The following is a 16780-nucleotide window of genomic DNA, read 5'->3' as shown; positions in this document are numbered from 1 at the left end:
CGGGCATCAGGCATTTCCCCAAAAATGGAATGGAAAGCTAGGGGCTGCTATTCTTATTGAGGGCCGGTTTTATAGCAGTGCAGCAGTTTTAAAAGCATAGAGTTCCTTGTATACCCAACAGTTTTCAGGTAACAATAAAAGTGGCAAGATAACTCTGGTGATTAATGTACCTGCTGGATAGAGATCTCAGTTTTGTCTAGTGGCAGTTTTGACTCATCGAATGTAGCGCAAAGGGTTATTATGCCTTCTGCAAAGAATGTGTATTATCAGATCATAGAACAGTATTTTATGTGCATAGCTTTTGTCACAGAGCTCCTTTTGTTACTATGCAGTTCATAAGTTGCAATCATATTCTACCACAGTGAGCTATGAACTGCCATGAAAGAGCTGCCTGCAAACTGCATGGTACAGGTTAAAAAGCTATATTTTTCCTCAGTCTTTGATTGTCTTAATTTTTCTCAAAAGTAAATTGTTATTAGTAAAGTCAACCCTAGCCACTGTGTTACATTCTGAATCTTGAGTTTATGGTTCCTCAGACCAAGCATTCCTAAAAAATGCCTTTCAGTAATGATGACATGTGAATTCTACACCTTGTTGTCCCCTTTGCCCTATGTAACATTTTCTATACACTGATTTACACACGTTTGATCTATTGTCTCTGTACGTGGTGTGTTGTAAATTGCTCCAACACCCTACACTGACAAGAGAGGCTCTATAAAACAAGTGAAATACATGTGAGAGAGGAGCTATAGAGAGGTGAGAGGCACTGTTAGAGAGAGATAGTGAGGGAATCATTGAAGAGCCCCATTAAAGATTGCTGTATCCTGTTGCACTGTAAAGCCATCATTTACTATCCTTTAAAAACTAACACTATTGAATATATAATGACAAATGTGTTGTGCAATGCACCGGTTTTGCTATTTGTTTTCCAAATTTTCACTGCGGTGGCAGAATCACAGAAGCCCCATTGTAGTGGTCTGGCTCGCTCGCCATGCACCCTATGGAGGTTGGTCTGACAAAATTTGCAAGGGCTGCTTTGGGTTCCCTGTCCGGCCCTGATCCCACATGCCAGCAACCAATATAAAAATCCTGGTTCTTTAGACAGAATCATAGGTATCTCAATGGGTTGTTATTAAATGTTTCTTTTGGAATCTTTACATAAATTAGTTTGAACAAATTGATGCATGCAAAAAGTAATTGTCAGGGCACAGTAACAGCATGAGTCTAGTTTGGTTTGATCTTTACGTTCGTAAAGATTTTATTTCATGATCTACTGGAATTATTATATGTATAGTTAATTTGTGGTTAAACATATAACTGTAAACACATCAAAGCCTCCATGACAGTTTACAAAAAGTCTTCAGTAGCATTAAATACCCTGAGAATGGTTAAGTGCCTTTTGCCTCATTGGATTTATGTACTTGCTGGGACACTCTAAGCCAATTTTTTTGTTGATGGTGTGCTGTTAGTCTCACAATGTTTGGTTTACATTTTCAGTGTCATTAGAAAAGACCTAGATGATCAACTACTTTATAAAATATTATTGCTATCTGATTGCAAAGAGCATTCGCTATGGCCTCAACTACTTGAGACTACAGTAAATGAGAGAGATCAGATTTTAATGTGCAGATTAGTTTACCTTACCAAGAAAGGTGCAACTTCTCAGACCACTAAGAAAAGAGCATTTTTGTCTGTTTTCTTGTCATTTGCTGCAGTGCTCTGAGCGCTAAAATGCACGATAATGTAGTTATATTCCTGCAGTCACAAACCCCAAAGTTGCGTTCTTGGAGGCATTTTGGCTTTTGGATTGCCAAAGATGGTAAGCAATGTTTGATGATCTGTTACAAGAGTGAAAGGTTTTCCATATAAGAATATGTGAAAATGTTCACAAATCATTTGGGTGTCCATTGTGTTGGAAAAGGATCGCACCTAGCCCGACTGGGCTTGCATCAACAACAACCTCTGTATGCAGCTTTGGATCAAAGTAGGCCATTTCACTGGTGTTCTCAATTACATGCTTAATTTTCTTAAAATTCGGTTCACATTCAGGTGATCAGTGAAATGAAGCATGTCTTTTTGTTAAATCTCTTAAGGGAGCACCTACTGTGGCAAGGTCATGTATGTCTCTGGAACAATAACTGTCCATGCCAAGGAATGACCTTAACTTGTAACATTTTGGGGGGGATTGGGGGCTGACCAGGCTTGTACTTGAGCTAGATCCAGCATGATGCCCCCATCAGAAAAGATATGGCCCAATAATTTGAGCTTTGTTTTGTGGAACTCACAATTCTCTTCATTCAAGGTTAGACCTGCATCAGCCAGTAGTCGATAAACTTGTGAAAGTGCTTTATGATGTTCTTTTTGTGCGGCCCCAAAGACTAATATGGCATCACTGTAATTGAAAGCATTCATGACAGGCTTTATTATACGTCGAAATACATCTTGAAAAAGTTCTGCAGCTGATGACACAATGAAAATTAATCTTTTATATCTGAACAAAGAAGTGTGAGTAGAAAAGGTAGTAATGTACCCTCAATTTTCTTCAAGTTTCTACTGATGATACCCTTTGTTAAGATCAAGGAGAAAGAAGATTTTGGAACCATTTAACTGTAAGATCATGTCAGCAATTTGCTGACGGGGATGTCGTTCTCTCTCAATTGCCCTGTTACCTTGATGCATATCAACACAGATGCCCACAGTTCCTTTACTGTCCTTTTAGGGCATTACGACTATGTCAAAATTCACTGAGTTGGACAAGTAGATCAGTCAATGATATCATGCTTTAATAATGTCTCCAGCTATTTCTTGACAGCTTCCTGTAAATGAAATGCAATTCATCTATGTCACTGAGCAATGGACGAACCTCCTTATTGATATGCAGTTTCACTTTCATGGTCTTAAGTTTTCCTAACCCCAACAATGGGAAATTACTTACTATGTTGTGATGAGCATTCATGTTGTAGTTCACAGATATCAGTCCCATATTGGCAGCAGTATTGAAACTAAGTAAACAGGCACTTGACGCAGTACCTTGAAGTTCGTGAATGCATGCTTGTATGTTTGTCTTTTTGTGTCTCATGGTTGTTACGAATTAACCTTGACTCTTTAATGGCAACAATGCAGCCCATGTATACACTTCAATCTTTGACGATGCGAGACGGGTTGTCGCGTAGGTTCTCATTATCCTAATGAGACTACTGGATTTTTGGGCAGCAAGACCTTCACAGTGTGGGGGACTAAGTCTGACCCACGGCGAAGGACCCTTGTCACCCCAAATCCGGGGTAAGCTCCGGCTAACTAGCAGTGCCTTATCTTTCCCAAAGGGAAGAGACAATTGGGCAGCCGAGCGCATGACATCTTAGTGCTTCCCAGGGAAGTCGTTTTCACTCAGGTTACAACCAGTTCTCTCATACACAGTGCGGTCTCATATATAAATGACGAAGGCAGTTTGAGTTTTGAAGATTGGTTTAATAAAACAAGGATAACAAGGCGTGAGCCGCAATAACCAGAACCATACAACACAGTAGGATTGAAATAGTAACGAGGAGAGTGAAACATAAAAATAATGCTATCATATTGCAACTAGGTTACGTCTATCTCTAAGTTATATTTTGAGCACAGCATGTTAAGCTCTAAGCCTGCCTTTCAGGTTCCCCCGGGAGGACATCAACCCTCATACCTGAGCAAAAGCCTGTGATCTGGATCAGCATCTGCAACAGGGCAGTCAGCATCTAGTTGTGGGTTCCTGGTCGGAATCTCCCTCTGTCTACGAACCCTAAAGACTAAACTTCTACCTTGTCTATCGGCAATGTACCAGACTGTAACCTTAACTGAATCACAGAGCGAGCAAGAATGTATTGTGTGAGAACTTCAGTGTTGAAGTAAGCTAAACAGTATGATAGAAGAAAATAAAACAAGACCGTGAAACTGGTTACTGTAAAATAACAGTGCAAGGCTAAATAAAATGCATCTAGGGCAAAGTGCACCGAGGCCTAATACTTTAAGCAAACGCGCATAAAGCTACATTAAAAATGGCTACACTACAGGGTCAAGGGAGACAAATTTTTGTATTTCTACTCAGGCATAATGTTTATCGACAAAGCACTATCAGTATTAAAAAGTATGGAGCAGCCATTTACATTTAGCGTAATGTTTGGACAATGTTTGAATGACTATTGTGATTTTACTTGTCATCTTTTCTTTGACTCGTATTCTTCCTTGCATGCAGCCAGTCCAACATGTGCATGTTTTTTTGAGGGAAAACATTGACATTGCACATCCGTCTGTCTCACTGTCACTTGAAAATGAAACTGAAGAACTCACAGATGCATTGCTTTGAACTTGATATTTAGCAGTTCTTAGATTTGTCGGTATCAGACTTTATCAGCATGTGGTATTTTTTTTATTACTTATTTTACTCCTTCACCTGCAAGATTCAAGATATTTGCTAGTCTTTTTGTCATCTGCTTTTTTGAGTGCCTCAATTAAATCATCACAAATTTCTATCCAGGCAATCCATCTGTCATCAATATTTTGCTTTTTGGTGGTATTTAGGGAGGCTGTGGTTTCAAGAAGGTGGCGGCTGTGTATTTCCTGCCTCCTTCTACAGTCGGTGAAAGTCTGTGCTTTTCAGACAGTGCTTGATGTGCACCTGACTCCGCATCTTCTGGAGGTACTGGCTCCCTATTTGAACTAAAGTCATTGGGCCTACTCACTAGACGTGCTGTTCCTTTTTTCTTTTTTATAGCAAGTACTTGGTTTGTCTCAGGCACCTGTTCTTTACCATTCTCTCCCGTCTGAATTGTACCTGTTTTTCACTGCTCCGTATCGGGCTGTCACTACTTTAAGCGCTTCTTTGCACTCACCTCTTGCTGACTTTAGCATTTTTCACTACCTGGTGATCATTGCCTTTAGTGTTATCGTTCCATATAACTCATAGCTCTGTGTTGCGTTGTGGTCCAGTACTTTTTCACAGCCCCACCAGCAGGTTCTTGTCCACAATACACAAATTTATCTGTAAGGCCTCATCTTCTTCAAAAGCTTGGCGCCGGCTGGTATGGCGCTTTGACTCCACGTAAAGCAAATGGTAATCTTCACTTCTAATGAGGCACATGTGGCACACACAGCAATTTGCAAGGACACTGTCAGTTCTTCAGGTTATGTTTCCCCTATCTCGTTGCCAGTTGTAGTTTCCTCCCCAGCCTCGGTACCCGTAAATGAAGATGCCACACAAGGAGCTTGGTCTTGCACGTTTTTATTTCTCTGCGTGTAACTGCAAACTCAACATTCTAAACATGAAATCTATTCACCACACCCGAACACTTATGTCACAATTCTACGGAGACCATCAGGAAACAAAAGGGTCCTGTCATCGCTTACTCTCAAGACACTACACAAGGCACCTTGCATTTACGATCCTGTCATAGTAAAAAACAGCATGCAAAAATGCCACATGTCTACAGATCTTACACAGATGCACGAAGTACCATGTCCTTTAGTCACCTAATTCTGGCATTTTTTAGATCCACATGTGCTTTCTAACACATTTTGATCCATTCACTTTTAACATTGTAAACATTGTAGTATGCAAAGTGCTTTTAACTGAACAAACTCAGGACATACTTACTTAAATGTCACACATGGAATTTGGCCCATTAGCAATTATCTTGTGTGCATGCTTTTTAAAATTGGCCAACAGATGCTGGGACCAATGTAAATCGGGGCAACTCTTCATCACACAAGCACGGCTCTCATTCACATGCTATCATTGGTAAACACCAAATAGATAAATTGTAGCCCAGAGACACCTCTATTTGATTCTTAGACAATAGGTGAAGTAGCCTTCCTACACCCTGAGAGAGCAGATCTTCAGTATGTGAACTTGCCAAAATGTCATTGACTTTGTGACTTTGGGGAGCAAGTTGCCCCCTCAGCCCAAATCCATTTACCCTAACTAACCTATTAGAAGTGGAGTGTCCCAGCACCAGGGCTTTCACACAATTTTATGGATTGAAAGCAAAGCTGATTATTCCTACCTGCAGCAAAGCCCAGCTCGGAGATACATTTGAAGTTTCAAGTAACTACAACTCATGCCCCAAGGTAACTATACATTGCTCCCTCACCATACACTACTAATTACCCCACATTTTCTTTACTCATGAAATATTCTATGATATTATAGGTAATATCACTGCAATATGTGCAATAAAATTATTGCTGAGAAAACTGCATGGCGGGGTGTGAAATATAGTTAGGTTAGGCCACAGTTATAGTTACTTGAGATAACTATAACTATGGAGAATTTCTGTGTTTTGTTAGTGTAAAACATTAAGGGCCTCATTACAAGTCTGGGGGTCCTCGGACCACCAGACTCACGATGGTGGTCGGACCACCGCCAAAGCATCAGTCCAGCCTCATTATTATGACCATGGTGGAGCCACCATGGTCCGACTGCTGGCACTGCCAGGTTGCTGCCAGTCAATAGCTTGGCGGTGCCGGCAGTCTTAATCCACCAGGGCAGCGCTGCAAGCAGCACTGCCCTGGGGATTACGAGTCCCCTCTCTGCCGGCTTTTGGATGGTGGCGATGCAGCGGCCCCATGGCATGGGCAGTGCAGGGGCCCCCATGGACAGCCCCATCACGCTTTTCACTGCCCGTAATGGCGATGGGTGCTGCTGCACCGGATGCACTGCAACATTGCTGCGGGCTCAATTACGAGCCAGCGTCAATGTTGTGGTGAATATTCTGCTGGGCTATCAGGCAGAAACACTGGGCTGCCACTAGCCCCAGTGGCCAACACCTCAGCAGGCTGCCATCACCACGCCACACCTTTGGCTGTGCAGCCTTCATCTCCTGGTGCCAAATGCCAATAAAAAGGGGCTAAGGCCATGTGGCCACCCTCCCCAGGCCTTAAAAGGCTCCTGGTACCCTGTCCCTGGGGACAAATACAATTAAAGAGAGGTGGGGTGAGCCGCCCCCATCCCTGGGCATTGATAGGCACGAGGATTCAATGTTCTGGAGCCCCATTCTAAGGGGTTTATGGCATGCAGCTCTCCTCCCAAAGCTTTTATAGGTCTCAAGAACCCCAACCCTTGAGGCCAAATAAAATAAAAAGGTGAAGGGGCTGTGCAGCCCTCCCTCCCTGAGCCTTATTAGGCCCCCCTGGACCTAATCCGCTCAGAACAAATATAACTTAAAAAAAGGGGAGGGGGACTGCACGGCCTCCCTCCCTGAGTCATATTTGTCCACCCAGCAACCACCACAGCACCCCAACCAGCTCCTGCATGGTGCTTGAGACAGGTTTGCTCTCATCCAAAAGGAGCAGCTACTTTCTTCTTGCTCCCTCTGTGGAGAGCAATATGAATTATGTTTCCAACAGAACACGTCTGCTCCCAGCCGGTGTCAGCACATTTAAAGCTCCCGGCAACTGGGAGCAGACTAGCATGTTTGATACTGTCTGGTGGGAGATTGAAAAATGCTCCTGCCAGGCAAGCAAATGTGTCCCGGGGTGGGCTACCCGGGACACAGTCATTGAGCCATCCCTGGGACCTTTTAATGCTTGGGGAGGGGGGCACCTCTCCCGCTTTTTATTGATTTTCAGACCCAGGGCCTATGTAGGCTCAGGGAGTGGGGCCACGCAGCCAACGTCCTTCTTTTAAAGAAACTTGCTCAGGGGGTTGGGTCCCAAACTGGGCTCAAGGAAGGGGAGCCCTACTCATACCCTATATTGCAGCTGGAATTTTTTGCTGCGATCCTGCTGGAGTCCTGTTGAATGGCACTGGTCTTGATCGCAGTAAATAAATAAATATATATATATATATATATATATAATAAAAAAAACTAATTTAGTTAGGTTCTGAATTTACTCATACAAAACAATAGAAATTCAGCACCTAGAGTTCTTTCAAGTAACTACCACTCGCACCCTAAGGAAACTATCACTTGTGCCCTAGACCTCAAGAATTACCCCCCCATTTCTGCCTTTCCCAGCCAAGGTCTTCGAAAAAGCCATCAATGCATATCTCCGTAAGCACATAAGGGACAACAACATCCTGGAAACCTCCCAATCAGGCTTCAGGAGCAACAAATGACGTCCACTCACTTCTCGACTGCAGATATACAGCAGCCTGCCACCTACTGGACCTATCGACAGCCTTCGACACAGACTCACACCTCACCCTCTGCTCCAGGCTCCAAACAGCCGGCATCCTCTGAAAGGCCCTACAATGGATACTCTCCTTCCAGTTGGGCCAAGCACAGAGAGTCTGACTCCTGCTTCTCCTGTCAGAACCTACAGAGACCAGCTGTAGAGTTCCACAGGACTCATTCCTGAGCCCCACACTCTTCAACATCTACATGGCCCCTCTCACATCCATCGTCAGGGACCATGGACTGAACGTCGTCTCCTACGCCGACGATACCCAGCTGATCATCTCACTGACAGAAAACCCTACTACTGTCAAGAAAAATTTCCACAACGGAATGCAAGCCATCGCCACCTGGATGAAGGACAGCTGCCCCAAGCTCAACTTGGACACAACGAGGTCCTCATCTTGGGACCATCCACATCAGCCTGGGATCACTTCTGGTGGCCATCGACCCTCAGCACCCCCCACCCCAACAAACTAAGCATGTTACCTCCGTGTCATCCTGGACTCACAGCTCACCATGACCCGCCAAGTCAACTCAGTTGCATCCCCCTGCTTTCATACACTCCAACTTCTCTGGAAGATCTACAAATGTATCCCAAAGGACTGCTGCAAAACTGTTACCCATGCCAAGGTTACCAGCAGACTCGACTATGGCAACGCCCTCTACGCTGGTAGCACCCAGAAGAACCTCAAGAAATTACAGCACATCCACCGCAACCATATCGCCATTCACCTAATAGATCTCCACTGGCTCCCTATCGAGAGGAGAATTAACTGCAAGCTCATCGTCCACGCTTACAAGACCCTGCAAGACCAAAGACCCGCCTACCTCAACCACCTCATCACCTTCTACTCCCCTACCATACATCTCTGCTCCGCTTTGCAAGCACTAGCCACCTTACCCCACATACGGAAGACCTTATCTGGTGGGAGATCCTTCGCCATCCTCGTGGCAAAGAGCTGGAACACCCTACCCCTGCACTTCGGGCAGTCAACATCACTACCCCATTTGAGGAAGGACCTTAAACCTGGCTCTTTGACTGAAGCTCAGAGGGAAAAAAAAAACCCTTAGAGCCTTGAGATCCTTACGGGTGATGATATAATATGTGGAATATTAAGCTGTGCATGGTGAAGGCGCGAGTTACACCTACCATAGGGCACATGTTCAAGTTACTTGAAAGAACTCTAACTATAAATTCTGAATTTCTATGGTTTTGTGCAAGTAAATTCAGAACCTACCTATAACATCTTTGTAACCTTTGTTTTTTTCAGTGAATTTCTATGTTTTTTTAACGTAAAGTAATTTTAATTGCTACACGTTATTCCAATCCCTGCCACTTGGCAGGGTTAGTCGCAAGTCCAGGCCTGCAGCCAGGCCTTGCAACCAAGCCCTTATAACCATCCAACCTCACACCAAGTACAAAGTTTAGCCATGAGCAGTGCAAGTTGGCCACAGGGTCTGCCTCTCTCAGTGGATCTGTGAATGGTTGTGTGACTGTCTGAGTGGGTCTGAAAGTGGGTGTATATGTCTGAGTGGGTCTGAGTGGGTGCATTAGTGTCCAAATGGGAGGGTGAGTGGGTGTATGAGACTCTGAGTACATGTATGAGTAAATAAATTAGTGTATGAATGAGTCTGTGGGTGTTCTTTAAAAATGTTCACATTTGCAAATATTTTGTGCATAATTTGCGGAAATTCGTGAAAAATCGTTAATTTTTGCAAATATCCCACATGGTGCCACAAAATTATTTTCAACCCATAACTTTCCCCCCAAGCACATCTACATCACACCCCTGGGGCTAGGGTACCTTCACCTTGTCCCCTTATGCCACTTTCAATTAGGATTTTCACCCCTGGTGACTATGTTGTGAAATAAAATGGCAGCCACAACATTCTTGTGAGGTTGCAGTCATACAAATACAGTGCTTCTTTCTGCACATGTATTCGCAAAAAGGTATTCGCGAAGGATCCGCATCCCTAGATATACAAATGTATTTTCCCTTTCATTTCTCAAAAACTACAGAATGGATGTACACCAGATAAGCAAAAGCATGATCTGCGTACCGAAAGCTAGCTTTCTGCCAAATTTGGTGTAATTGCATCCAGCGGTTCAGGCTGTAGTCGTATCTAAAGGTCCTATGGGAATTAACATGGGAAACGCAATGTTAATTGTGACCCCCCCTTTTTCTCTGCCCCTGCTTGAAGGACCACCCTGAAATTTTCCATGTGCAACAAGAATCACCAGGCCACTTTTTTTGGGAAAACTTCGTGAAGATTTGTTGAACGGTGCCAAAAATATAGGCAAGTAAAAAAAAATTTTTTCTATGGAAACATGGTCCTAACTATAACTACCTACTGGCAACCACTAATAGTGTGTGTGTGTGTGTGTGTGTATATATATATATATATATATATATATATATATATATATATATTTTTATTTCTTTTTTTAACTTCAGAACAGGGGACTAAGGGCCAGATGTAGCAAGGTTCCAAATTGCAACTCGCAATTTGGAATGCAGAAAGGTGTCTCAGACATCTTCTGCGAGTCGCTATGGGGTCGCAAAGACCCACCTCATTAATTTTAATGAGGTGGGTCGCAATTTGCGACCCCATAGCGATTCAGGGCACTCACGGGGATGGTGGTCTGCTGGGAACAGCAGACCACCATGTCCGTGACTGCTTTTAAATAAAGCAGTCTTTTTTTTCAAAGTGCAACCCATTTTTCTTAAAGGAAAACGAGCTGCACTTTGAAAAAAAAAAACGAAACCTTTAGTTTCTGTATTTTTCAGGGCAGGTAGTGGTCCATTGGACCACTGCCTGCCCTGAAAAATTATTTTTTTTGCCAGACACAAAGGGGAAGGGGCCCCTTCCCGTTTGCGCCTGGGTTACCATCTACTTCAAGTGGATGGTAACTGCGCTTTCATTGCGGTCGCAAATGAAAATGCATAGCATTGCGACTCGCAAATAGGAAGGGAACACCCCTTCCTATTTGCGAGTCAGAAATGCATTTTGGAGTCGGATCTGACTCGCAAAATGCATTTCAACATAGCAAAGACGCATTTGCGACTCGCAAACGGCGATTTTCGCCGTTTGCGAGTCGCAAAGTCTTTGCTACATCTGGCCCTAAGTCTCCAAGTCCTGTAATGGCTGCCAGCAACATTTTTCTCATGTTACTGGCAGACAATCCGAGTACTGCTCCTGCGGAATCCTGACTCCCACTGGAGCAATGGGGCTAATGGGAAAAAAAGCTTCCTAGGCCCATCGGGAGGCTCTATTTTTTTACAGTTGGGCTCGGAATACTCTTGCCCGTGTCCCTTGAACCCAGCGGGTCCAGATATACACATTTCTTTGCCTTAATTTCTATGGAACGGAGTTATACCAAATCACAAAAAGCACAATCTGTATACCAAGGACAAGCTTTTTGCTTAATTCACTGTTATATTTAGGCTCACATGTTAAATGTACAAAACCATAGAAATTCACCTGTTAGAGTTATGTCAAGTAACTTTAAATCGTGCCATAAGGTAACTAAAACTCACACCCTCCCCATGCACTGCTAATTACACCACAAATTATGGCACTCATGACATCTTTGATAACATCATTGATAATATGAATGCAATATTTGCAGTACATTTTTTTAATGAAAAAAACGTGCATGGCGGGGGTGAGATTTAGTTACCTTGGGGCATATAACTATCTTAACTATACTCACCTTGCGTGGTAGGAATATATTTGGTAAAGTCATGCTTGGTAAATACTGTGGGGTAAAGGCTGTTCCCCCTTGGAGACTATCATACTACATTCCATGGCACTTAAGCTCAGAGTCTGATGCCATGTACGCTGAATCTCCCAGAAGCCATTTGAAGATCACTTAGCCATGCCCTAGAGACCCTTCGCCTGATTTCACACAACCCAGCCAACTCTTAAATGCCTTTGCCTACCCTTATGCACTCGGAACCAGCTCCTAGAGATTCTCAGTATATCCTCAGAATCTCACCGTTCACTCTGACTCCCATTTGGTCATCAGGTAGCTCAGCTGGGCTTCAGACCATGTTTATTCTCTTGATGTTCATTAGACACGACTAGATGCCCCTCAGATACTGTCAGAATGCTATCAGATTCTGCCAGAAGGCACTCAGATGTCCTCTGAAAGTGTTCCAATAACTCATTTGATCACTAAACACCCTATTCAGCCCTTCATCAGCAATTCCCCTTTCAAATACCACCAGCTCATCAGTAGCCACTACATGTCAACCAGAGGTTAGCATCCTGCATTCAGAGATTCGCAGCAGACCTTCAGAGACCCATAGTCAGCCACTAGACATTCTCATACTCCTTTGAATAGTACCACCGGCCGCACTCAGAAACCCCCAAATTGTCTTCAGAAGCCCCAGAACTATGTCACACTTCCATTTAGACGTACCTAACTGTTCCTGTGCCTCCCTTCAAACGTTGTCAGCTGGTATGTTTAAACAAATACAGTAGGAGGTATGTACAACATGCTCGTATAATCTATAAACATTTTCTCATGGGCCTCCAGAATGCCCCTCTGAGCAGCTGGTTCTCAAACACTTCCAGCTGGCACACAGGGACTCTTGGCATGTACCAGCATAGCTCCATCAGTTTCTCTAGAGACCCAGAGACTCTTTTGTCATATTCTGCTAAATACCCTCTGCTTGCCTTCAGGCACCTCGAGTAGGCCTGCAAAAGACCCTTGTTTCATCCTCAGAGTCAGTCGAACCTCAGAGTGCTACTGGCCACCATCTAGCTCCTTACTTGGCTACCACACACAAACATGCGCAACTGATTTTTTTTTTCCTTTTTCTGTGACGTCTGTCTGTGTCTCTGTTTGTCTCTACCTCTCACACCTGAGCTGTATCACACCTTTCTGCCTCAGTCTCAGTTCAAGCTGCTGAAATCTGGCAAGCCCTTTAGAAACATGTGATGAACGCTGCAGCGCTAGTAATACAGCCATACCTTTTGGCTCATTAAGACTGACTATTACAGGTCAAATAAGTACACAAAACGGTGATGGATGGAATGCTTGAATTAATCTCAGCCACTGATAATCACTACAGGCTGCATCCCAATTCATTGTTATTATGCACATCATGCCACCTCAGTTGGACCCAGCTATATGCAAATCAGTCTGAACCTGCTCAAATTGTAACAGTCAAGCCCGAACTGCCAAGGTAGGTCTCCATGAAACGGAACACAAGCAATCGAAGACCGGTTTCACCCTAGTTATGGCCTTATCATATGGATACAACTTGGTTCCAGTGACCCGGTGTGCACAGGACCCATGCCTGGGCATACCCGTCCCACTTAGGGCAACACAATAAGTTTACAAAACATTGATGGATGGAAAGCTTAATTTAACTTCAGCCTCTAGTAATCACTCTGGCTGCATCCCAATCCATTGTTATTTTGAACACCATGCCACCTCAGTTTGGAACCAGCTACATGCAAATCAATCTTGACTCTGCTCCAATTTATCCCAAACTGAAAAGTCAGGTCCTCCCTGAACTAGAACACTAGCAACTCAGGTCCAGTTTCACCCTAGTTATAGGCTCATCAGCTGGCCACAGCTTGGTCCCAGTGACAGTGTGAACGGTACCCATGTGAACGACCCCCTCCACCTCCATTAGAGTGGCACAATAAGTATACAAAGCAGAAACGGATGCAATGCTTGAATTAATCTCAGCCACTGGTAACCACTCGGGCCGCATCCCAATCCATCGTTATTTTGCACACAATGCCGCCTCAGTTTGGACAGAGCTATATGTAGATCAGTTTTTGCTCTACTCCAATGGGAACAGTCCAGCCTAAACTGCCAAGCCAGATCCTCCGTCAACGAGAGTACAAGTGACCAGGACTCATTTTGACCTAGTTATGGGCTCATCAGCAGGGTACAGCTTGGTTCCAGTGTCACATGTCTTGCTGATGGACTGTCACTCACATTATGTATGATAAAGGCCCTGCCTTTACTTTAAGGGGATGGATATTAAAGCACTACACTTGAGAGCCGAACAGCAGCATTTTCTGACCCAGCTTGCTAACAATGTGCCAATGCATCCTGCACACAAACATCTGTGATTGGCGAGCATGGACAGACAGCCTATTGGTGATGTACCACTTATTTTATTTTTTTTCCTCTGTCACTTTATGGTCTGGAGTAATGCTCACAAGTCTAGACCATAGGCCTGACAAGGATTATTTGTGTTTGGGCACTGGCCAAATGTCAACATTACCAGCCTCTGGAAAACACATAGTAGCAATTAAAAAACCTTCTTTATGTTTTTCAGGACAATGCACTGGGGATAACATGGAGAACACAAATATGCCTGTTTGGCTTTCTGCGGCTTCTGATTCTGCCATTTTATGTCTTGGGTTAATGTCTTAAGATCCTATTTGTACAATAATGACTACAGTACAATGCTTTCTAGAAGTGTGTGTTATATTGAATATACATTTGAATATAGAAATCTAAGAGAATTTGTCTCATGTTTCTTCTTTGTCATACAGTTTCTGGTGCTGACATCATCAGTATCAATAATGAGGAGGAAAATATATTTATAACTGAAACATTTAAAAAAGAATGGCAAGGGCCAGAGGAGGTTTTTCTTGGAATCTTTTTTGACACGGATGGTAAGTGTAAATAGCACTTTTGCTAATATAATATTCTTATAATTTTTGTGTTATCAAGTGTTTGAGCAAGGTTTTTTAATATAAAAATGTATTTTTCTATAGAGTAGGTAACTAATAGTCAAACAGTACAAGAATCAGTTTTTATTGCTTCTTGTTCTGTTGTGTTTGTCCGTAATGAGAGACACCTGTCGGTATATTTGGAAAATTTGGATTGACTGAGTCCCTAGGTACTTAGGTGCAGCTCGCAACTGAATAAGCTGTATGCCAAAACTCAAATGATAGCAAAACTAAAGAGAGTACATAAAAGCGGGGGGGGCTCAGTGTGGGTTTGGGAACTGATACATTTTGTGTTGTGTTAGTGCAGGTGTTACCTAAATGCAACAGAGATGTAAAACCATTGTTAAATGTGAATTACAAATTGTATAGCCTAAGCCAGTGGTTCCCAACCTGTGGTCCGGGGACTCCTGGGGGTCCGTGGAGCCTCCTCAGGGGGTCCGCGACTGCTTAGAAAATGAAATAATATTAACATATTAGGTCCTCAGCTTTCAGTAATGACTCAGTGGGGGTCCCCAGATTCCAATAATGATTCTGTGGGAGTACCCAGGTTCTAGTAATGATAAAGTGGGGGTCCACAGAGGTCAGAAGGTTGGGAACCACTGGCCTACACCATAATCAGAGCATACGTTTAAACTTCTAATGTTAGATTCTTGGGATATTTTTTAAACAGATACACTACAATTGGAATCAATTGATTTGAACTGCAGCTGCAGCTCCTCCTTGAAGGTGGAGGAGTGTCGCACCACTGCTCTTGCAGCAGTAAAAACATACAAAATACAATTATAATAACACTGATTATTATAATTTGATTTTTCCTCACTTAAGTGAGCCAAGTCTAGGGCGGGGTGGGCTGGGCCATCCTGATGGACAGCTGCAGCAAGGAGGAGGAGTGGTGGCACTGATGCAAGTGCACGTCAGTCTGACCGGCCATCTTAGGACGGCCAAACTGACACACGCACTTATATCTCTCCACTCGAGCTGTGCTATATGGATGAGTGGAAAACAGGTACAGGGTCACAGTCCCTTAGTGAACGCCAAACCAGGGCACGTTACAACGAGTCATCGTGTAAAAAGGGCTAAATCACAAGCACTTTTCAACTTGCAGGTGGAATTAATGAGACTTTAAAAAAAAACAAAAAATTAAATGATCTTTTTATTTTCATTAATTTTTTGAGAATCAGAAGAGCAGACATCAGAGCAGGTGATAAGAATAGGCACAATCAGATAATGTAAACAATAGCAATAGGTTATATGTAACCCACAAAACAAGTGCCACATTTCACACACAATCAAGAGCAGGCTCGGTACCAACAGGTCCTGAAAAGTAATGATGTTAAAAGGGAATAATTGTGTGTATTTTTAAAGCACATGATTACGTACAAGGTGTCCTGCTGATGGAGCCGGAGAAGTGAAAGAACTTAAATGATTAAAGGAGGGCTATAGACTGGGAAAGAGCCCTGTTTTCTGAACTTTGCAAAAGGAAGAAGTTGGTTGTGTGCACAAAGGTGGTAGGAAGAGAGCTGCAGATCATTGTGGCCATAATGGAAAAAGCGTGTTCTCTATATTTTGCATACTGCTACCTCGGTACAGCTAGGAGGCATGCAGAAACGAGTTTGGTGCAAGCCCGTTGATAGTGCCTGATAGTGCAAGAAAGTTTGCTGAAGGTAGATAGGTCTCTGGTGAATGAAACCCCTACACAGTGACTTGAAAGTGAACTGTTTAGCAATGGGAAGCCAGTGCAGAGAACCCAGACCCTTGGAAGCAAAAGCTTGGATTTTAGGATTACATCTCAAAAGAGCAGTTGCATTTTTAATGTGCTGAAAATATTGAAGCATTTGAGCCAGAGAAAGGGAACTGCAATAATCCAAGTGACTTAAAATAGCTGCTTGGATCACTAAATTTGATGACAGGAAAGATAAGAA

The 16780-nt window shown here is 43.3% G+C and overlaps 1 protein-coding gene across 3 annotated transcripts in view; it reads left to right on the top strand.

Moving 5' to 3' along the window:
* CD302 (CD302 molecule) overlaps nucleotides 1–16780 on the top strand; it is a 324100-nt gene that overhangs the window by 86409 nt on the left and 220911 nt on the right. For all 3 annotated transcript variants that reach the window (XM_069224203.1, XM_069224205.1, XM_069224204.1), the window contains exon 3: nucleotides 14679–14801. In XM_069224203.1, the coding sequence (XP_069080304.1) occupies nucleotides 14679–14801 (123 nt within the window). The remainder of the gene's footprint in view (nucleotides 1–14678; nucleotides 14802–16780) is intronic.

This window comes from Pleurodeles waltl, chromosome 3_1 (assembly GCF_031143425.1).
Source record: "Pleurodeles waltl isolate 20211129_DDA chromosome 3_1, aPleWal1.hap1.20221129, whole genome shotgun sequence".
In the NCBI taxonomy this organism is placed as follows: domain Eukaryota; kingdom Metazoa; phylum Chordata; class Amphibia; order Caudata; family Salamandridae; genus Pleurodeles; species Pleurodeles waltl.
This window is presented reverse-complemented; position numbering and strand designations above follow the sequence as displayed.